The 21604-nt window shown below is 43.2% G+C and overlaps 1 protein-coding gene and 3 non-coding genes across 15 annotated transcripts in view; all 4 read right to left on the bottom strand.

Annotated features, from left to right (window-relative positions):
* Positions 1-21600, bottom strand: part of TEX14 (testis expressed 14, intercellular bridge forming factor) — a 29733-nt gene extending 8133 nt beyond the window's left edge. For 4 of the 12 annotated variants that reach the window (XR_011088917.1, XR_011088919.1, XR_011088918.1 and 1 more), the window contains exons 1-24: positions 21444-21600; positions 21049-21301; positions 16555-16669; positions 16099-16264; positions 15732-15868; positions 15037-15118; positions 14448-14578; positions 14089-14202; positions 13523-13646; positions 12519-12697; positions 11194-11345; positions 10299-10489; positions 9933-10083; positions 8594-9579; positions 7770-7876; positions 7188-7267; positions 6381-6647; positions 5732-5832; positions 5311-5424; positions 4621-4714; positions 3832-3922; positions 2971-3033; positions 1717-1844; positions 750-937 (exon numbers count right to left, since the gene is read on the bottom strand). Coding sequence is in view for 9 of the 12 variants with exons in the window: in XM_068655769.1 (XP_068511870.1) it covers positions 750-937; positions 1717-1844; positions 2971-3033; positions 3832-3922; positions 4621-4714; positions 5311-5424; positions 5732-5832; positions 6381-6647; positions 7188-7267; positions 7770-7876; positions 8594-9579; positions 9933-10083; positions 10299-10489; positions 11194-11345; positions 12519-12697; positions 13523-13646; positions 14089-14202; positions 14448-14578; positions 15037-15118; positions 15732-15868; positions 16099-16264; positions 16555-16669; positions 21049-21184 (3897 nt within the window). In the remaining 3 variants the exon portion in view is untranslated. Of the gene's footprint in view, positions 1-749; positions 938-1716; positions 1845-2970; positions 3034-3831; positions 3923-4620; positions 4715-5310; positions 5425-5731; positions 5833-6380; positions 6648-7187; positions 7268-7769; positions 7877-8593; positions 9580-9932; positions 10084-10298; positions 10490-11193; positions 11346-12518; positions 12698-13522; positions 13647-14088; positions 14203-14447; positions 14579-15036; positions 15119-15731; positions 15869-16098; positions 16265-16554; positions 16670-21048; positions 21302-21443 lie in introns of those variants that run through there. The other 8 variants (XM_068655775.1, XM_068655770.1, XM_068655774.1 and 5 more) reach the window with 8 other exon arrangements.
* On the bottom strand, positions 17146-17360 carry LOC137842437 (small nucleolar RNA U3). Its single transcript, XR_011089068.1, has one exon. It is a non-coding gene; the product is annotated as a small nucleolar RNA U3 (small nucleolar RNA).
* On the bottom strand, positions 18331-18545 carry LOC137842438 (small nucleolar RNA U3). The gene has a single exon (XR_011089069.1). It is a non-coding gene; the product is annotated as a small nucleolar RNA U3 (small nucleolar RNA).
* LOC137842428 (small nucleolar RNA U3) lies at positions 19863-20077 on the bottom strand. The gene has a single exon (XR_011089057.1). It is a non-coding gene; the product is annotated as a small nucleolar RNA U3 (small nucleolar RNA).
* Positions 21601-21604: the final 4 nt, after the last annotated feature.

Below are 21604 nucleotides of genomic sequence, written 5' to 3'. Positions count from 1 at the left end.
TTACTACTGTTCTGGTTGAACAAACTAATTTAATCTTTAAACGACAACCCCAACACTGAATAGGAAAAGCATAAAAGCAACTGTTCTATATGTAGGCTGCCTGGAAAAACAGCTAAGATAACGTTCTGTCTCCAGAACACCTTCAGTTCCAAAAAGATTACCAGAAATCACTGCAACAGCCTTGAAAAATGTCAGCTCCAAAGAAAGACAACAAAGTTGATAACATTATGCCATGTCTGCAGGCAATAAAAAGGACAAACAGCCTCAATAATACAAGGGCTTTCTGAACACTTACTTGCATCCGAACTACTTTTACCTTTTTTTCCTTATGGAATTGCTTATTTACACTCATTTATATTCCCCCACTGACTGCGATAACCCTTCAGTTTCACAAGAAAACTTGAATACACACACACACAATTTGTTTTCATTCAAATCACCACTTCCACAAAGTTAAAAACCTAGAGTTCACCAGCTGAGTTGTGAATTCTGAACCATTCAGATAAGCCACCTGCTGTAGACGCAAAAGATCAACTCACCAACAAAACTCTTCCAACAAAAACACACCTTTCCTACCCAATCATTTTGCTGATACTTACCACTTTGGTATTGTAAGATTACTGGATCCAGTGCTGAGAAGGCCAGGATAGTGCAGGCAAGGCCATTTTGGTGGTTCTCAACATTTGCACAGGGTTAGGTGCAATGGGAAGCCCAACATTTGTGTAATTTGTGTAATTTCCTTCACTTACAGGCTCATTCAATCCAGATGAGCGAACTTCTACAGGAGTAGAGGTATTTTCAGTGCTCCTTCTTTCTTCATAGGCTGTAGTGAATGTCCTGGACACTGCAGACACCTCTTGACAACTTAAAGAGGAAGAATCCAAAGCTACTTCATGGCCATGTTGGTATTTCTTAAAGGCTACTGGATTTTCTTCCTCTAGAATTAAAAAGAAGAAGAGAGAGGGCGAGATGATAGCAAAGCTGGAAAATTATTATATTTGTCACATTTCAATGAAGTAGAAAAAGGTTTTTTGTATTTGAACAAGCACCTGAACTGGAATCTCCAAGATTATTGTCCACAGAATGATCTCTAAGCGGAAGTCCAAACTGTTCGCCCAGGAGCTTCAACTCAGACATTATTTATGCAAAACTTTACCAAATGAGACATTATGACTCCCATAGCAAACCAAATTAATGAAGCACAAAGCAAACAGAAGTGTTGTTTTAAGGGTAACAAACTAAAACTCAACAAACTTTGAGATCATCTTAACAGTCTAAACAGTGTTTTTTACACTGTCTTCAAAATACAAAGTTCCACACATATTACTCCAAATAAAACAATTTTTGATTCACAAAGGCTAACATAAGCATTAACTACCAAGTGATTATTTTTCACAGGCCTTTCAGATAGTTGTTTTGTCAGTCTGTAAACTCTCCTCTAGTTCTAGTGTCTTAAGAGATTGCTTTTGACCAAACAGGCTTTAACCATGAAGTTTTAACTCTGCGGACAAAAACAATGAGATTTCAAACAACAGGTACAGCCTTTATTATGATTACTTATTCCACGCCTAACGTTTCTGTGCTGGCACTTATATGAATGGAGTTTCCATGATTCGCACAGCTTTTATGTTAGCAAGTGTTGGCAGAAAGGTCTGACTTCTGGCATCGAAAGTTTAAGTAATTCATTGGTCCTCCCTTTTTTGTCGCTGCAGTTACCTGATCTGAGTGGAGTGCTGACACTTGTGGGTGCATGACTCACTCTGGGTGTTTTACAATTTATATTCTTGTAGTAGTTCTCCTCCTCACAGGGAATACTTGACAAATCCTGAATATCTGTCACTGATCTGAAGTATTGAAAGATGTTCTGACAGTTAGAATAGCCACTTATTACACTTGTGAATCACTAATTTCTGCTATTTTTAGGTTCTTCAAACTTTACTTTTGTTCAATCTTATCTAGTTTTCCAGAGGGAAGCAAGACAATCACTTTGACAACTTATCAAAGAGTTCTTCAAAGGCTAAAGAACAACATCTTCAATGATCTTGCAGAGACAGAAAAGGTTAATTATTAACATTCCTCTGCTTTACAGAATTTCTTCATTTTAGTAACTTTTATAAAAGCAACCACAGGAAACTACCTCCAGAAAGGACAAGAACCTCAAATGTGAACCACTAGGAAGAAGACTGTATCCAAAACCAAGGGAAAACCTTAAACATTTAACAAAAATTAAAGATCTCTTAAAAATAACATAAGGTCTTAGGAGCCTTTAAAAGAATTACACAAGTAAGCCGAAACTGCTATAGATCTGCACAAAAGTGATGTACGCTCAAGTAGCAAAAAAAAAATCCGTTGGACTGGAATTATATTAAGCAAAGTAACGCCGTTTGCAGAAGATTATGTTATTCTCAGAAGACCATTAAATGATCATAAATTCACTGTTACCAAGTCAGTGATTTCTATGCAAAATTTCCATTATCTGTGAATAAAAGCTAACTTTGATAGTTAAGTCACATACCTCTTGTGCACATTTCTCCTGAGAATATCTATATAGTATTTTTGTAATATAACTTATGTAGCTACATACTAACAGTTCACTCTTGAAAATAATTTTATTTCTTCTGTGTAATGCACATGGAAGAGACAAGGAATAGTTAGAATGTTTAATAATAATATTGTTATAAGAACGTTACAGTAACACTGTAAAATGAATAGGCACACCCAAATGACACTGCTTATTACTTACGAATATGTAAAAAATTCAACCTAAGCTAAGGGTAACTGTATGTGATAGCTCTTTTATACCCATCTCCCAGGTTATCACAATAAAAATATACTTTCAACAATCCAAATAGGTTTCCACCTCTCAGCTTTAGTCTGTGGTATCTTCCTGTTTTGTATCAACATAGACCTTTTACAATGGTAATGACCAACTTGCTGCAGTTTCAGCATAGAACAGTCTGTGGCTCTTACATATCTTTTTCTTTGGAGTCTTCCTGCAGCTCTCTTGATATCAATTCTTGGGCTGCTTCACCACTAGAGTGAGGGAAAAGGTCATATTCATTGATCTTGTCAGAAAAATTATGAAAATAAATGTATTTTGTTTCTTCTCTCATAGTGTTTAAAGGATGACCTTCTCTCTCAGGTAGACAGCAGGGCATAGAAACTTTTTTGCTTAAAACCTTAGAAATTAGAGTGAGCTAGAAGAAAAGCACCATTTTAAGCACATTATGGGTTTGTATCACAGATTCACAAAGTCATCCAGTAAGAAAAAAACATCTAAACAACATCTCTTTGTACTACTAGAACACAGAATTTACAAAGATATCGGATAGGTAAACCAGGTTTTTGGTGGATGAGACCGCAAGTCCCCAAGCACATGCTGATGTTATCTGCAGGCAACATGCAGTGAGCATGCTTACATCAGATTCTTCTGATGGAAGGTGAAAAAGCATGATCTTCATGCCACTTGAGCTCCAAAACCAAAGCAGTACAAAATTAAACCAGATGACAGAAGCCATAATTTCAATTATATTTGCTCTGTTTAAAACTGATATTCTGTTCAGTGTAAAAGGAATTGCAATATACATGACTTACTTTTCATATTTTACTCCCTCATTAAGCAAACAAAAAAATATACTGAACACGGTAAAAAACAAAGCCATGAAAGACCTTTAAGTATTTTTGGCAAGGAGCTATGACATGTAGATGATCATTAAAAAAGCACCACGAGCACCTTATTTGAATATTAGATATATATGCAGAATTAATAGAGAGAACACACTTTATAACCTAATTTATGCTTGAAGTAATGATGAAAATAAGTTTATCTACCTGGCTACAGGCATATGGCTAAGCTGATTCACTCCTAGTGTGTTATTGCCAGAGTTCTGTGCTGCTGTGCTGCAGAATAATATTTTTCCTCCTGAATACAAATAACAAATGTTCCCTGTTATTGGGTTTTGCAAGTACAAAGGAAAGTGACACAATTCATTGAACAGGAAATTGCAACTTTATTAAATTTTTTAGTTCTTTTGACCTTTGTTGTTGTCAAGAGACAAATGTGCTTTAAAGATGCATTTTCATAAACATACCACAGCTGCCAGACAGTCAACCACTAAAGCACCAGGGAATATCACAACATTTACACATTTGAGCTAAGACAGGCAACAGACTAAAGCAAGGATCAAGATTGTTTCTCTACACATACAACTTAGCTCTTACAGTTTAAGCTCAAGACACTTACAGCAATAAGAATATTAACGTGTAAATGCAACTCTAATTCAGTTTCCAGCACCATTGCAAGTCAAAAAAACAATTGAAACATTGAAAACAAACTTAGCCTTAGGGTATAATTGCTAACAAGTTTGTTTTGTTTTTATCAAATTGAAACAGAGCAAGAACATAATCATCGCATCAATGCTATTTCAGTGAATGCAATGTCCAAATCTCATCTGCTAAAATCCCAAATGTTCTAAGCTCTAACTGTATCAGTGAGAAAAGACCAAACAACCCTAAAGAACCTAGCTTCAGCCTTCTGACAGGAATGATGCTCACAAAAATTACATACAAAATTTTGTCTCCCTGACTCCAGAGGGTCTTCAGAAGAAAGAACACATTTACCTGAGACCTGAATACCTGATCCTGCATCTTCAGATTTCCTTCTCTGTAAAAGGCCATCACAATGGTCTTCTAATTTGTCCCCAAGATTTGAGGTCTGGAGCAGAGGGGAAAAAGGAAGTAAATGCAAATTTCTCACAGACAAACTAAGAAGGGTAGGACAACTCACACAGGAAGACCCCAATCAAAATAGAGACGGTTTTTCAAGAGCTCATCAGCAAACAGCATGGATTGGATTCAACAGTCTGTACAAGTTTCAAATCTTCAAGAAATTAAGATTGTTTTAAGACTGAATACTTGTATTTGATAGAGCTGGGAAGAAAAGGTTAACGTGATCAGCTGCCTCAAACTTTTCTCAGCCAAAACCAGAATAATTTTAAGGCTCCATAGATTATATAATTTCCTAGTAAATAAATCAAGAAAACATGTCCCTCCTGTTTTAGAAGTTTGGGTGTTTTTGGTGTTGTTTTTTTGTTTGTTTTGCTTTTTTTTTTTTTTTTTTAAAGGAATGGGGTCAAAATTTTCTTCCATTTAGGTAAATCTTTCTGTAAATACTCAGAAGAAAAAAAAAAGTTCTCCCATTTTTCTACATTTCTTCAAATCAAATGGGAGCCTGATAAACTCACATGTGATTTAACTTACATCCAACATTCTTGAAACAGAGTTCATTCCTGTCTTGTCTGTGATTTTTACCTCTAGATCTGTATTTCCCTGAGCAGTAGGAGGAAGGAAATAATCTGGAGTCAAGAATTCTTCAGACATGTCAGCAGATGAAGTATGAGAACAAGGTAATTCTCTCGAATGCCCCTGTGAAAGATGTTATCATTTAAGATGCTTTCTTCGCTCTATTGAATATACATTTTAGTCAGTAATGTTAAACAATAATACATCAAACTGAAACAATATATAAATTGATTGTTCTATGTTTCGACTGAGCTCCTGCGCCTCACAATTTACAGAACCATTATACGTAATATGTCAGGAGGACTGCTAGTTGTATCACAGCTGAAACAGTCAGCTGTTCTGGTAGTTCAGTGAGCAACATGGAGAGAACAGGCTAAAACGTTTCAGGGAAAACAAGCAGGAACTAGATTTCTTGGAATACTATACATACTCTAGAGAGAATCTCAGCTTGTTGAGGAATGACTGAACTCTTAGGAATAGTTATTCCAGATCCTGCTTGTTCATATTGTGATGGTGACTGGCAACTTCTCCCTAGGATATCACAATGAAACACAATCATTAGGCTAAAAGTAACATGAATTTAGTGCTCTGAACACTGATGTAGCATCAATGAGAATGGAGAGTAAAACTACACTGTCTGCCAAAAACATGGAGAAATGACAGGCAGAAGACAGCATTAATCTAAGCAGGTGAAGCTTTCCTTGTTCCTTTATCTGTAACTATTACAAAAACACTGTCTGTACTGTGCTGCTACAGAAAAAGCACCTTTCAACTCCAATTAAAAGAAATAAAGGTGTGAGAGCATAGCCATAGATTTAAAAGCTTTGGGTCTCCCATACTAATATATGTTAATGATGATGAAGGGTCTCCACGCTCACTGGACATTACATCCAGTTATTAAATAACAGAACTGAGTATTACGTTATGTTAGCCAATGCCTTAGCCATTGACCTGCTTTGGACAGGAGACTCTGAAAGAGAAGATGGCCAATTATTTTAACAAAATCACAGGAGATGAAATCTGCTGGGAGATGGAAAGAGACAAAAAGGGAGATGAAATAATCCTTTTTTCAGCCTTACCCCCAGAACTTATGAACATAGACTCCAAATCACTCTCCTCAGATGCAGATCTATCCTCACAACCCACATCCCAAGGCTCAACGTTGTCACCTGCACGCCATCTCTCTCTCTGTTGGTCTCGACTTTTTTGGACCCTAATGGCGACATGTTGAAAGGCTTCCTCTATACTCTCCGTTTCACTTTCAGATGTACATTCACTGGTTGGATTTGTAGAAATCAGTTCCAGTTGTCCTGAGGCCACTCTTTTGGCCATTTGCTTTACTTCATCTACACAAAAGAACAAAATCTCCAGCCTGCGCAACAGGATCTAAACCTTCAAACCCTTTCCCATGTTTCATTGTATCTGCATACTTGGAAATGCTGAAATTATAAGCCTGTGTATTCCTTTATACAGAGAAGAACTAGACACTTCCTTCTATTTAAATTTAAAACCTGCATAAATCAATACAGACAAGCCTTCACATGAATAATTTTTGTTAGTTTGCATTCTCTATTATTCGTTCTTTACTGCCACCCACTGGTCGTTGCTATACTACCCTTTCTAAATTCATATGCTGTCCCTCCCTTACATCCTCTGAAACAGGGTCAGATATTCCTTGAGCTTTATAGTCAAACCATCTTAGTGTGATTGTGATTATTCCATGGCCTGAATGCACAAGATGCTGGATTCCACTCATTTGGTTTTCCACCAAGAACAGCCTAATAAAGCGATTAAGGCAGACAGACCTTTGTGAACTAATGAAATGTGTTAAGTTTTAATGCACTGCACTGCAGTAAGATTGCTAACGTTAACGCCGATTTACTTACTTCTCCACTCTGGTTGCCTCATCCTTCTCTCCTCACTTATTTTTGTGCTGTAAATTTCAGAAGCTGATTTTGGATAGCACCTATGATAAATCATTACAAGACAAGAGAAACTGTTAATGCACAAGCGTATTCTGTTAAGTATTCCCAGTCAATAGAACACTAGAAGTTGTCCCACAGCCCCTAATGTAGGGCCTAATCCTACTCCTATAAAAGCCAGAGTGTTTCTACCGAGAACTGAATGAGGCTGTGTACAGAGAAAAGAGCCGCCTTACTACTAGCTTCACTATTAGATTGCTCTCCTTAGGCACTGTTAGTTTCAGACTACTGACCTCTATCAGAAAAGCATTCGCAATCTGTCTGAATACCACTCTTTAGAGGTAACTGCCCTGTTGCAGTAGTTACCCTGACAGCTCTGCAGCTGACAATGAGTCACGGTAGGGTCCTAATTGGACAGATGGCTTCTGGCTTACTGTAAAAACATTCAATGCCATCTTTTATCCTGGATGTATCTACTTTTGACAGTGGCTGTAGCAAGATGAATCTGCTAGAATTAATTCTTTTGTGAACGTGATCAAAACTTACCACCTCTCTTCTTCACTTCCACTTGCTGCAGAATGTGAATCACTCCCTCTCTGACACTGCAAGTTGAACTTATTTTTGCATCTTACAGATACACGTGGGAGTAAATGCTGAAACGAGTCCAACAAGCCATGATTCAGCACGTTGGGCACTCTGTTAATTATCAGTTGAGCTGTCTATGGGACATACTAAGAACCAGACCATGCAAATTTTACTTCCTACATTTTATTTCAGTATCAGTAGTACTTCTCAAGTGAAAGGATCACAACTCCAGGCCTTAACTTATTAAAAGCTCTGCCTGGAGCTATAGCAGGTTTCATGTGTATGTAAGCGGACTGTCATGACACCTGGCTCCCAGAGGAAGGAGTAGACCTAATGACCCAAGATCAGTCCCACAGCAGATACAACGCACATTTCTCTCTTTTTCAGCTAAGCATGTCAGCTACTTACAGTTAATAAAGAATTCTAGATCATTAAGGGGCAGCTCTGACCTCCTTAACTAAGTATACTGCCCTACACCCCCAAAAAAAGTAGTAAAAAAATAATCTTTCTCTGCTTGCCATTTTCCCTAACAGTCCCACATCAATTTTAGCACAAGATTTTACTCCCTCCTCAGTTATTAGACAAGTATTTTGCTGGGGAAAAAAATAAGATTACTACTGCAACACTGAGTTGACCATTTTGTTTTCTATATGTAATGCATATAGCATGCACATGCATTTTAAAAGACAGATTATTCCTTTCTCTTGGATGCCATTTGTAACTTTCTCTTTACCATAAACCCATTAAAGAACACAGTAGTAACAAACACCTGCTCCACACTTTACCTCACGGTCTAGGCCCTCTTGGTTATCCAGGCTTTTCACCCCACTGAAGCTGAGATCATGCTGGTTGTTTTCATTTTTACTCTTACGCATCTGATGAAAGCTCTTCCACTTTTCATTCTGAGCTGCCTGCATTTCCTCTGCTGCCTTTGAAAAAGCCTGGAAACCATTTCCACCCAAACCTCCTCGTGCCTCACGTGTTACCAGAGGTGGAATATAGTCACTTGAGGGTGGACCTATGGCTTTCCATAAAAAAACATTAGCTCCAGAAAAAGGGTTATTGGTATTTTCGTAGATATCATCAGATCTGTTCCAATGTCTGTCATTAAAAGTTTGCTTAGAAACCTGATACATTCCCATTTCCTGGAGCAGCTTATTTTGTCTTTCATTGGCAATGAATTTGTCCAGTTTTAACTCTGTTCTGCACAGGGAATCTGCTGCCTGCTGCAACATGCTCTGAATGATCTTTAAATTAAGGACACATTTACTGATGTGCTGCTCATCTGGGGACGGACCACTCATTCTTCTCCCAGCATCTCCTCTCACCTGTGCCAGCAGGCACAGGTCAGAGACCTCACTTGCTCCTTCCTCCTCTTCTGTAGTATCCTCTGTGACTGAGTCTGAAAAGCTACCTTCCTCAGAAGCTGGCTTTTCCTCACATGACGCTCCAGGGGACACAAAGAGGTCTCTGAGGGCAGGCTTATCTTTTACCTTTTGCTGCTTTTCTTTATCCTTTAGAGTCTGACCTACTCCAGCTCCTTCTTCCAGGAAGTCTTCTTGAGATTCTGGGTAACTGGCAAAGATTTCATTCATTTCAAAGCTACAGAGGCTGTCATCCACATCACTGACACTGCAGGTCGCCTGGACTTCAGAATCTATGTCACGATTTTTTTCCTGTGCAACTGGCTGTAGATTGCTCGATGCCTCATAGTCTACTAAAGCATTATTCTCCTCAGGAATAAGAGAGTATCTTGGGGCAGGAGAGCTGTCTGCAAAAATTTGATATTAGGTGTTTAGCTACTCCTCCAGATGTCCATCAGACACACTGCTTTTGTACATTTAACAGTCAACACCTTTTAGATAATACATAAGCAGCATTTAACAGCTCTGCTGAAAGCAGTGTGCCTGAACTGCAATTATTAACCTGACATACAGTCTTGAGTTTACATTAATAGTTAGGGTGGCAGGTAAAATACAGATCTAATTGCTTTCTGTTTTCAATCTATGTCATCAAATCTGTAAGTGCTCCCATTTCAGTTGTTTACAGTAGATCTTTGTGGACTGAGAAAAATCCTCAGCAAAGGATGCACAACACCTTGATAAAACAAACAAACAAACTTACCAGCCTCTGTTACCTCTTTTTCATGCCGTCCCAGTGTTCTCTTCTGGTAGCTAAAAGTTGATGCCAAGCAGATGTTTATATCTGCGAAAACAGCAGGCCTTTGCACTTTTGACATTTCATCAGTGTGCCCAGTCTGAGATTTAGTCAAGTCCTACAACACAAGAAATACTTTTAAAGGCATCTTTAATTGACCAATCTAGTCTCCACCTTCTACGTGGTTTGCCTCCGTGATCCAAGAAGGATACTCACTGTTCAGATTTCACACAAAAAACCTCCCACCTAGATTTAAGGTGAACAACTTGAATCCAAATGAACATAAAACGCTTCCATTTTTAAAACATGAACGGCTACTATCCTGGAAATCACCTTTAAGTCATTTTTCAGTATATACTGAATATCCTGAAGGTTCATGGAGCGGTTCTTCTGTTTAGGTTCTAGCCCTGACTTTACTATACCATAATAAGGTATAGGAAGTCTGACATCCGCTTCTAAGTGCTGTCCTGACATTATGAGTTGTTTAATAACTGAGTCTTCGACACCTTTCCAGGGCAGGGTCTCTGCAACGCATAAATACAGATTTTATGTCACAACCTGTATATTAAGGGAGGGGCAGGGGGTACGGAAACGAGAGAGTGATCAAAGGCAAGGAAGCATTTTGTCTGCATGTTCTGTAAGTTGCAACTACTGTCAGAAACCAAACCAGTATTCAATCCAGAATCCAGCCTGGCATCTTCCTATCTCACGCCAACAGTGGATGCTCAACCAGCTACCCTTCTAGGTTAAATTTTCAGAGTAATAATTTTTTACCCCATTTATCTGTTAAAATAGTCCAAGTCAACAAATAATAAAAGTTTACCTGCAAATTTTCACATTCATGAAAAGGATGAAAGGTGCACAAACTCTTTTTGTATATTGCAAAAAAAAAAAATTAACTGAGTATTTCGCTGTCCTTGCATGAAGGAGATTAACAGCAGCAATCCAACACACACAGAATTCTATCTTTGTTTTGCTTACCATTAATCTCATCCCTTAGTTAGGCAATTTCAAGCTTTTCAATTACACTTTACAAGTGTCCCCAACAGTCTTTGCCACTGTCATCAACATTTGTTTTTTGCCTGGTGGGTTCCTCCTCCAGGTTAATTCTGTATGTGCAATAACAGCAAGGTTTTTATGCAGCCACGTAGGGAAAATAAACAGTCTGCACTGAAAATCTTCATTGGGCTACCCTAGTGACAAAAGAAGCCTAAGCTTATGCACATACCTGTCAAGGCCTCCTGCATCACTGTACAGAAACTGTAAATGTCCGATTTCACTGTGACAGCTTTTTCAAGGATTACTTCAGGTGAGCACCATTTAAATAGCTGGACTGGGACAGGAATACGAGTCAGATCACTGTGTTCTCCACCATCTTTGCTATACAAAAGGAGAAAAGAAGTTATAAATTGCACTGTGTCATTCGGAATTAAGAACCTGAGTTTGTTGTATCTTCTTCTAGCTTAAATACCTAAAAGATCCAAGCAGACCTGCAAAAAAATATGTTGTATTTTCACACCAACAAATCCTGTATTTTGGCATTGTAGAGCACACAATTTTTCTTGCAGAAGTAAGAACTCCTTTAAAAACTTTACATCAAGCAATAGTCAGAGTTGAAAAGTTCCCCATAGTATTTTTACAACCAATTTTTCAGCATTCTGTGCCCACAGCAGACTGCAGACTAAAGAGAAAAAGGTGTCTTCTAGACTGTCAATTATTTTGCAACGTCTACATACGTCTAAAAGCTAATTTTTTCCTCACACAAACTGTGATTTATGTGTTTTTTATTACACAGCAGGCTGCAAGTACCTGTAAATAAAAGAAACAGCCAGGATTTAGTAAAAAATTGAGTTTGCAAGGACATTAGGAAGTATCTTTGCTCATTTCATGACATTTCCATTGTCAAGTTTTTGTTTATTATCAATTTTACTCTCTCTCTTTACAGTGTAACCGATCTTTTATTCCCTTTCAAATCCAGCCGCACTGCAGGAAAGAGGCTTCTACAAGTATATAGTAATTTACCAGATAAAAATGTATTGTGTCCCTTATAAAAGGGACAAAGATGTACTAAAGCTTCTTCTCATCACTGGTGGCACTTAATAACTACTCCCAGACCAATGTAGCGTGTGATCTTCGGACCTTTTAGGCAAGCCTCCATAAGTGCAAATTCAGAACAAGAAGGCGATTAAAGTATTTCCAGCCCAGCAACAGAATTAGTGACTCAAGGAGAAATTTCATCTCTTCTGTAAAATTATATTCTGTCTCTGTCAGTACCTCTAAACTCCAGTGAAGACCTTCTTCTCTTAATAGTTTCAGATACTCCTAACGCAGAATCTAAGTCCACCTAAAACTTGCCACATAGCCTGTAGCAAATTTATTGTACCTCAGCAGTGATAATTTAGTTCTCCTCTCCTGTAACTCTGCTGCCTAGCTCAGAGGCAGGGGAGTCACCTAGTCATCAAGCAGGACACCTGCAAAACCACTTCAGCAGAATTTAGCACTAAATCTGGCTTTGTATTTGTTCCCTCCACAAACAGTGAGGCAATTCTTTACCTCTCTATCATGTATTCCATGTTGCATAGCTTTGCCTCTCCAGAAGAAACTATCTGAATAGCATGGGATGTAATCGAACGATGGATAAACCCCCGGGAGTGTAGAAAACGCAAAGCATCATTAATTTGAAGCAGTACATGCAAAATTGTCTCCATGCGCAGCACTGGAAATTCTGTGCGCTGAAAAAAAAAAAAACAACAGAAGTTCCCATTTTGTATTGCAGGTCTTTAAAGCCTGAAGTACTGAGAAATCATTGTACACTAGGAGGCAAAGAAAGCAAAAATGAAATGTATTTCATGGTAGTAAAAATCATTTCTTATTTCCTTGTAGTAAAAGTCATACGAATTACACTTTCTGAACAACATACACGTTTCTCAGTACCAAACAAACTACTAATACATTAAACAGAAATTAAGGAAAAAGACGATGCCAAAATTCACCCTGAACTAGAATCAACTCTTAGAATCTCCTGTCTTTATCTGCAACTTATCCATAATTTAGATGTTGTACTTGGACACTTAGAGAAAAAAAAAAAAAAAAAAAAGGATTCAATTAACTGTGAAAAATAAGAGAAAAATATTGAGTGATAATAACAAGATACAAACTGCTTGATTAAAAAAATGCAACCGATCTCACGCCTTCATTGTTATACACAAGCAGCCTGCAGCAAACTGCATGCATATATTAAAGGACAAAAGCTGGTCTCACCACATTTGCGGTGCAATCACATGCAGAAGCTCAATGGAATTTAATAGCAGCCATTTTAAGATCAATACTAAACAAGAAATCCAATGCAACTGCACCTAAACGTCAACTGAAGTATTCGCCAATGGCAAACTTCACCAGCATATACAGAGTATCCAATACTGTGCAATGAAATAGAAACCTTAATAGAGACCAGTGATTTTGTATTTTACATGAGTAAAGACTGCAAATATAGTTATTGAACTCCTTTCTCTCAAATAATTACTATTTACGACAGTATTTACAAGTATTCCAATTACCCTTTCATGAAGGATGCTGTACAAAGAGCCAAAGTTTACCCTTTCGTATACTAAACGGATCTTCTCCAAATCACTAGACAGACAAACAGACATCAACTGCAGCAAATGCGGATGACGGAGTTTACTGCAAAGGGAGAGGGGAAAACAGTTATAACAAATCTGAGATTAAAAGACAGAGTACTGGCCCTCTGGGTCTTTTTACAAATACAACATGAATGCTTCTAACTTATTGTTTAACTAGCCAACATTAGAAAAGAACAGTAGATTAGGAAGATTTATTTCTTAAATAATAGGGCTTGCTGCTGCTGCTAGGGCAACCTATAAGCAAGCCATCCAGGAAAATGCAATGAAGCATTCACACAGACCTATCAGAAGAGAGTATCATCTTCTCCTGTATTATACATAGCGAAGAAAATGGAGTAGGAAGAGAGAGAAGACGACCTGCATTTCTCATTTGGAGAGAAAGCAGAGTCACAGTGCGATTCAGCTCAGGAAGACTGTCAGGCCTTCTCCTAGCCTCAGACCCCTGCAGCACCTGTGCCCACTGCACATTCACTTGTTCTTACCTACTGTGCTCCTGCTCTGCAATGAGAAGATCAGCTAAGCGCAGCTTACTGCAGTTCTGATGGGGCTCAAAGCTGAGTTCCTTCACTGTAACTCTGCTGCTTCCCCACATTAAGCTACAAGGAGAAGAGGAGTATCTACAACACGCTTTTTGCAGGTTCATATCCCCACCCCCTTCACCCTCTGGTTACAAGACTACTTCCAAAGACTACTTCCAAAGAATTTTGTGATTCCAAAATGGAATAGTGGATGTACACACACCAGACAAGGAAAGCAACCCAGACTAAGCCCTGTACAGTTTGCTACTGAACAGCAACAGATACACATGAAGAGGGGGTAAGATCCCTTTGATCTCACTCACTTTGTCATGATCATGCACGGTCCAACATGGTAAGAAAACGTTGGTTCATCATCTGCCTGAACCACTTCTCTTTCCCCAATAATAGGGAGAGATGCCAAGTACCCTAGATGCCTGCTGCCTGCAAGATAGAACTGAAACAGCACCCATACATAAACCGAAAGGAATGTGCAACAGTTCCCAAGACCTGCATTGTATCTGCCACAAACTCACTAAAAACTTTAACCCAATCACTGCAACATGAATATTAGCGAAAGCATCACAATAAAGCCTTAAGGTTATCTATACGAAAAGCTTAACTTTCTAGTGGAATTGAATAAGGAACACAGAAACAGTCACGGGAAAGACTTTACTGTTGTGGTTTTTTGTTTGTTTGTTTTTCCAAACCAGCTTCCTCTGGTAAGGCCTAATGACAATGACTAAAGGTCTGAACATTTGGGGTCCCCACAGCTTTTTTCCACCATTTCAGTAGAAAGAATGTGCTAAGAATCAAAAATAATGAAGGCAAGGTAATTACTGCCAAGATCATCTGACCAAAAATCATGAAATCTGTACTAATATCATTAGAAAACCATTATCCATAACATCTTACCTTCCCAAAACCAAAGCTGTAAATGTTCCTGCCTGCATTAGCTCCACCTTTCAGAAATCTACCCAAAGGATTGTCAACATTTCTAAATATCAAAAACATAATAGGAGTAACTAATATGCCAAGGCAGAAGAAAAGTGCAGAAATAACACAACAGCCATGTATATGTAACGTCATAATTGTAATGCATATGCTGAAATTTCAAATTATTGTGCAAGTAAGTAATTGAAGCTTATAAAATACACCATTATGATGCTTCAAGCATGGTGGCCAAATGCATATAGATATATAGATAGATAGATAGATATATGCACACAGGCACCATGCATCACCTTTGCTTCACAGGTGTATATTTTTCCGAACAAATATCTGACATAAAAGCTCATGAAATTATTGTAAACACACCACTGAAAGATTTAGTGACCTTGGAAAGTCAAGAAACAAACTACTTCATGTTACAGCCATTTTAACACTGCTAAATACAGTATTTCTTATCATTGATTTCAAGAGTAAATATTAAGAGACATCTGCAGCTACCAACTTCTATTCGGAACTCCCATAACAAAAATAAAAAGAATGATCACTCCTAATATGCTTTGGTTTCAAATCCAATAGCATCAAAAAGGAACAAAACCATGTTAAATGGAGGTAAGAGTCCAGGAGGGTCAATACATCAGCACATGAGAATATTTTCTTACCCTTGAACGAGGCCACCAAACCTAGATGGACTACAAACCAGTGCTTTTGAGGAGCAAACCTTCCTGAGTTGATCACAGGGAAAATTCTGAATGGCAGCCTGCATGTGGAATGTACAGCGCTGTATAAATTCCAGCATCTGGGTGGAGAAGGAGAGGAAGAAAAAATGACCTCAGAACTGTTACTCCATTTTGAATTAATAAATCCTGGCCAACAAAAAATACCCCATTATTTGAAATACTGCAAATAAGTAGGCACTTCAGGAAATTTATATGCAAAAGGTTTTGAAGAAAATTATATGAAAATGTTACCAAAAAATCTCAAACACTGGGTGACTAATTAGACATATCCATTTAAATGCACACATACCTGAGCACTGCTTTCTTTTTCAGCTGACATAGCCCAGCACTGCGGATTTTTTCCATCTTTATCGTGTACTCTCAGATCACCTCCCTCATCCAGTAACTTGCTAAGAATCCACTGATTTCCTGAGAATGCACCTGCATGGACCGGGGTGCTTCCATCATAACAGCGACTGAGGAACATGAAATCAAGATTTCAGCCAACCACTACCAAATTCAACCGCTGAGTCTCTGAGAAAGTAAGCAGCGTAAATATAAAGCTTCCATATACCCAAACAACAACAGGTACAATGGAAAAAGGAAAATTAAGCACCTACTTGCATTTCAGAAGCTTTGGCTCAAAAGTGCTGTTAAGCACTTCTTCATAATATACAGCGAATATTGTGTATTACACTGACCAAATCCACCACAAGATTAAATATCAGTTCCAGTTTAAAACTATAAACTTATTTTTGTACTTAACTGATTAGGGTCGGAGCCATAATCCAACAGCACATCCACTATTTTACCAAGACCTAACAACGCAGCAGTGAAGAGAGATGTCTGGCCCATGGAATTCACAGCATCAACAAAGGTGCCTACAAGAAAACAAAAGATTATATAGGTAGGTGTTTCAATTTTTCTCCCCACATGAAAAAAAAGCAGTGGGCTATTTATTCTGAAATGGACGACTGCATTCCCTCTGAGATCCTGAGAAAATGTAATGTGGTATTAACTGAACGATAACGAAAAGTTAGTAGTCATTGCTTGTAACTCTATATGCCATGCCCCTGCTTCTGCACAGTGCTTTCATATATACAAAGGGAAAAAAAAGTATAAATGCAGATGAGTGTGGGTAACACCAGGGCACTCAGCTATAAGATGAAGTCCCCTATAGGGTTAATAAGAAGGATATTGCGGCACCTTGACGGGTTTGACTCAACAAATCGATTTACAATCAGAGTGCAGAGCAGCAGCCTGGCTTTTAGGAAAAACGGATCTGTAACACCCCAAAGTGTCACACTACCGCTTCCACAACCAAAAATCTGTTTTTTACAAGTAAAATAGGACACAAACCACTCAGCCTGTGCTCTCTCCCTCCCACACCCCATAAAGGAGTCGGGAACGGTCATCGATGGCGGGAGGCCCCTGCACTGCAGCAGCGCCGCCCGCCCGCCTCGCGCTCAGGAGACAGCACGCAGCTCCTCCTCGTGGCTTGTGACGCCGGACACTTTCGATCACACTCCTCTAGTTACCAACTACAGAAATGATCCCTGAAAGTATAGTCCTGACCCCACAACACCGCCTCGTCGGGTCCCACGGCCGCCGACCGGCCCCAAGCTCACGGCAACCCCCCGGTTCCCGCACGGCCCCGCAGCCTTCCCCCTCTCCCCATTCCCCGCCGCGCCTACGCCTCCGGGCGCACCCCCGCGCTCCCCGGGAGCGCCCCGCGAGTGGGTTCCGTGGATACGCCCCCTCATTTGCATGCAGCGCTGCCCGGCCAATCAGGCGCACCGCTCTCAGGGCCCCGCCCCCGCGCTGCAGCCCCGGAGCGCGGAGCGGGGTCGGGGCCGGTGGTCCCCGGGCAGCGCCGAGCCGCCGGCAGGGGCAGGGCAGCAGCAGCCCCGCGCTGTGCGGTGTCACCCGGAGGGGACAGCCGGGTGTCAGCGCAACACGGAGCGGCTTCTCCTGGCCCCACACTGCCTCCGGATCCTGCCTCACGCCGTGTCGCAGCGCAGCGCGCAGAGCAGGGCACTCAGCAGCACCCCCCAGCCCCCGGGAAGCCCTGCTCGAGGGGTCGCGGTGCTGCGGACGGACCCCGAGGCACGCAGCCTCCCAGTGCCTCCCGCAGCCCGGCACGCTTCTTCTCCCCAGCCCCCTGCCGAGCCGGCCCAGTCCCCCAGGACCGCTCCCAGCACCCTCCGTGCCATCTTCCCTCCTACAACAGACGGCTCCAGAACACCACCACGTAGCCCCCGCACTGGGGTGCCAACAGAGTTCCGAAGCAGTTCTTTCCACCACCCCCAGACCCTGGGGACAACGACACCCAAAGCAGCGCGGCTGACCCCTCTCATCACTCTGGGGCCAGCCCCTGCTACCTCGGATGGGCACCGAGGGGCTGGGGGTCACCAGGAGCTGCCCTGGCAAGAAGCAGCTCAGGGACAGCGAGTTCCAGTGGGACACGAAAGGAGATCAGCAGCAGTCGTTCCTTCAAACCAGTCATATTAGATCTGTTTTTTACAAGCAAAATAAGACACAAACCACTCAGCCTGTGCTCTCTCCCTCCCAAACCCCATAAAGGGGCCGGGAACGGTCATCGATAGCGGGAGGCCCCTGCACTGCAGCAGCGCCGCCCGCCCGCCTCGCGCTCAGGAGACAGCACGCAGCTCCTCCTCGTGGCTTGTGACGCCGGACACTTTCGATCACACTCCTCTAGTTACCAACTACAGAAATGATCCCTGAAAGTATAGTCCTGGCCTCACACCACCGCCCCGACGGGTCCCACGGCCGCGGACCGGCCCCAAGCTCACGGCAACCCCCCGGTTCCCACCCTAATCCCCTGGGTCCCCCTCTCCCTGTCCACCGCCGCGCCCCCGCCGCCATGCGCGCCCCCGCTGCTGCCCCGCGCCCCCCCGGGAGAGCCCCGCGAGTGAGTTCCATGGACACGCCCCCTCATTTGCATGCAGCGCGCTGCCCGGCCAATCAGGCTCGCCGCTCTCAGGGAGGGAGGAGGGTGGGCACCGCTCCCGCTCCTCCACGCAGCGGGGCCGGGGGCGCCCCCTGGAGGCAGCGCAGCGGCTGCGCGGGCACGGGGCGCCGCGGAGTGAGCGCAGCAGCGGCGTTAGCAGCGGTGGCACCGGGAGCAGCGGCCGCGTGGGGCCGTAACGGGGCCGCTCCGTGACCGTGCTGAGCGAGGAGCTCCGGTGCGAGGAGCTCCCCCTGTACTCGGCTCTGGTGAGGCCGCACCTCGAGTACTGTGTTCAGTTTTGGGCCCCTCGCTACAAGAAGGACATCGAGGTGCTTGAGCAGGTCCAAAGAAGGGCGACAAAGCTGGTGAGGGGCCTGGAGAGCAAGTCCTATGAGGAGCGGCTGAAGGAGCTGGGCCTGTTCAGCCTAGAGAAGAGGAGGCTCAGGGGTGACCTTATTGCTCTGTATAAGTTCATTAAAGGAGGCTGTAGCGAGGTGGGGGTTGGCCTGTTCTCCCATGTGCCTGGTGACAGGACGAGGGGGAATGGGCTAAAGTTACGCCAGGGGAGTTTTAGGTTAGATGTTAGGATGAACTTCTTTACTGAAAGGGTTGTTAGGCACTGGAACAGGCTGCCCAGGGAGGTGGTGGAGTCACCATCCCTGGAAGTCTTCAAAAGAGGTTTAGATGTAGAGCTTAGGGATATGGTTTAGTGGGTACTGTTAGTGTTAGGTTAGAGGTTGGACTCGATGATCTTGAGGTCTCTTCCAACCTAGAGATTCTGTGATTCTGTGATTCTGTGCCCGTCAGCGACACCGCGGCCACACGGCGCGGCCTGCCGGGGGTGGTGTGCAGTGAGCAGGCGGAGCGAGCCGGCTCTGCCGGCCCCATAGTGCCTGTGGCCACCCAGGGACAGGGATAAGGGGACCTCGCTGCATGCCTGGAGCCCCGCAGCCTGCTCCAGCCCGGGCAACACTGGGGTGCAGACCCCTGAACGCCCCCTGCGCAGACATGGAGCTTCTGCGGAGCTTTTGGCAGTACCGCACCCTCTCTGTTAGGCGTTAGAAATTTGCTCTGCTTTTGACACCGTTAAAATAAGGACACAAACCACTCAGCCTGTGCTCTCTCCCTCCCAGACCCCATAAAGGAGTCGGGAACGGTCATCGATGGCGGGAGGCCCCTGCACTGCAGCAGCGCCGCCCGCCCGCCTCGCGCTCAGGAGACAGCACGCAGCTCCTCCTCGTGGCTTGTGACGCCGGACACTTTCGATCACACTCCTCTAGTTACCAACTACAGAAATGATCCCTGAAAGTATAGTCCTGGCCTCACACCGCCGCCTCGTCGGGTCCCACGGCCGCGGACCGGCCCCAAGCTCACGGCAACCCCCCGGTCCCCGCCCTATTCCCCTGTTTCCCCCACTCCCCGTTCCCCTCCGCGCCCCCGCCGCCGGGCGCGCCCCCGCTGCGGCCCCGCGCCCCCCGGGAGCGCCCCGCGAGTGGGTTCCGTGGACACGCCCCCTCATTTGCATGCAGCGCTGCCCGGCCAATCACACGCGCCCGCCGCCGGCCCCGCCCCGCAGCGCTCCAGGAGCGCCCCGCAGGGCTGCAGCGGAGTCGCACCCCCAGGAGCTGCACCTGCTGCTCACATCCCTAAAAACGGTTTGAAAAACAGGACATTTGATCCCACAATACCCGCACAGTCATATTTCTTGCGTCCAGGGACAGAGACCACGCCTCGAGCTCCCTGTTTTGTCCCTACTGCCTCCTCTTTGCTTTTTGTCCCAGTGTTTCTGTGCTATCAGCGTTCTGCTCTTGGAATCTCCAAGTTGGAAACAGAGCTGCTTGTAATAACGGAGCAGAACTGCATAAATACTACATTTCATTTGCAGTGCTCTTTGCTCCCTGTCATTACAAATGTGGGTGCTAAAAACGCCAGCATTTAAGCGGTACTTTAAGAGCTTTGCAAGCAGAACTAAAATTTAAACTCTATGTACACATTCCTAAAGCAGACTTCCAGAACGTTAGTTTTACAGCATTCAATTACTTCCTTACGATTTTGGTACTGTAACCTTGCAACTAAAACCTTAAGTCTTTCCAGATTACTTCTCTTCATGCTTTTTTTAACTTATTGGTGCCGTTTACCAGAAAAGACCCAACATGCTACCTTTTGTAAACACCGTTCAATGACAAAACTGAATTAACAGTATGCTGATTCTACCTGATTACCATAAACACAAGCATACAGGGGTAAGTAAACCTTTCCTGCAATGACTTCTCTAAACCGAAGCTTTACCTTTTTTCAGAAGCTTCTTCACCTTGACGCAGTTCCCCTGTCTGACACACTCATGCATCTGAGCCTCGGGGGAGTCCCCTCTTGTCGTCCCAAGCTGCACAGGGCAGGGAATTGGAAGCGGGAGCGCGTGCGCCATCCTCTTCCCTCAACGCAAATTGGCAGATAGCCGCAAATCACCACAGCAGGACCTACTCCTCGCTTCCGACACACCAGCAGCTGACTCTGAGCAGTGGCCGCTCCTTCCTCGGGGACCCTGAGGAGAGAACGAAGGCGCTGAGCCCGGCGGCTCGCTGAGGAGAGCCTGCCCCGGGCCCTGACACCCCGATGAGGGGAGAGGGTCCCAGGGAAGGGCGCCGAGAGCTGACAGGGGGGAAATACCAGCACACCCCTCATACCTGTGAGGCACAGAGACCTCTCTGAGGGGCTGAAGGGAGGACGGATCCCGCCCTCCCCCAAGGACCCTCAGCGCCCCCTCAGCACCAACCGCCCTCAACCGCCCCCTAACGGCCGCGGTCACGTGCCGGCTCTCCTCGCGCCTCAGCGGGCGGCGCATGCG

Source organism: Anas acuta, chromosome 19 (assembly GCF_963932015.1).
Source record: "Anas acuta chromosome 19, bAnaAcu1.1, whole genome shotgun sequence".
Taxonomy (NCBI): Eukaryota; Metazoa; Chordata; class Aves; order Anseriformes; family Anatidae; genus Anas; species Anas acuta.
The sequence above is the reverse complement of the archived record's forward strand: the minus strand, read 5'-3'. Positions and strand labels throughout refer to the sequence as shown.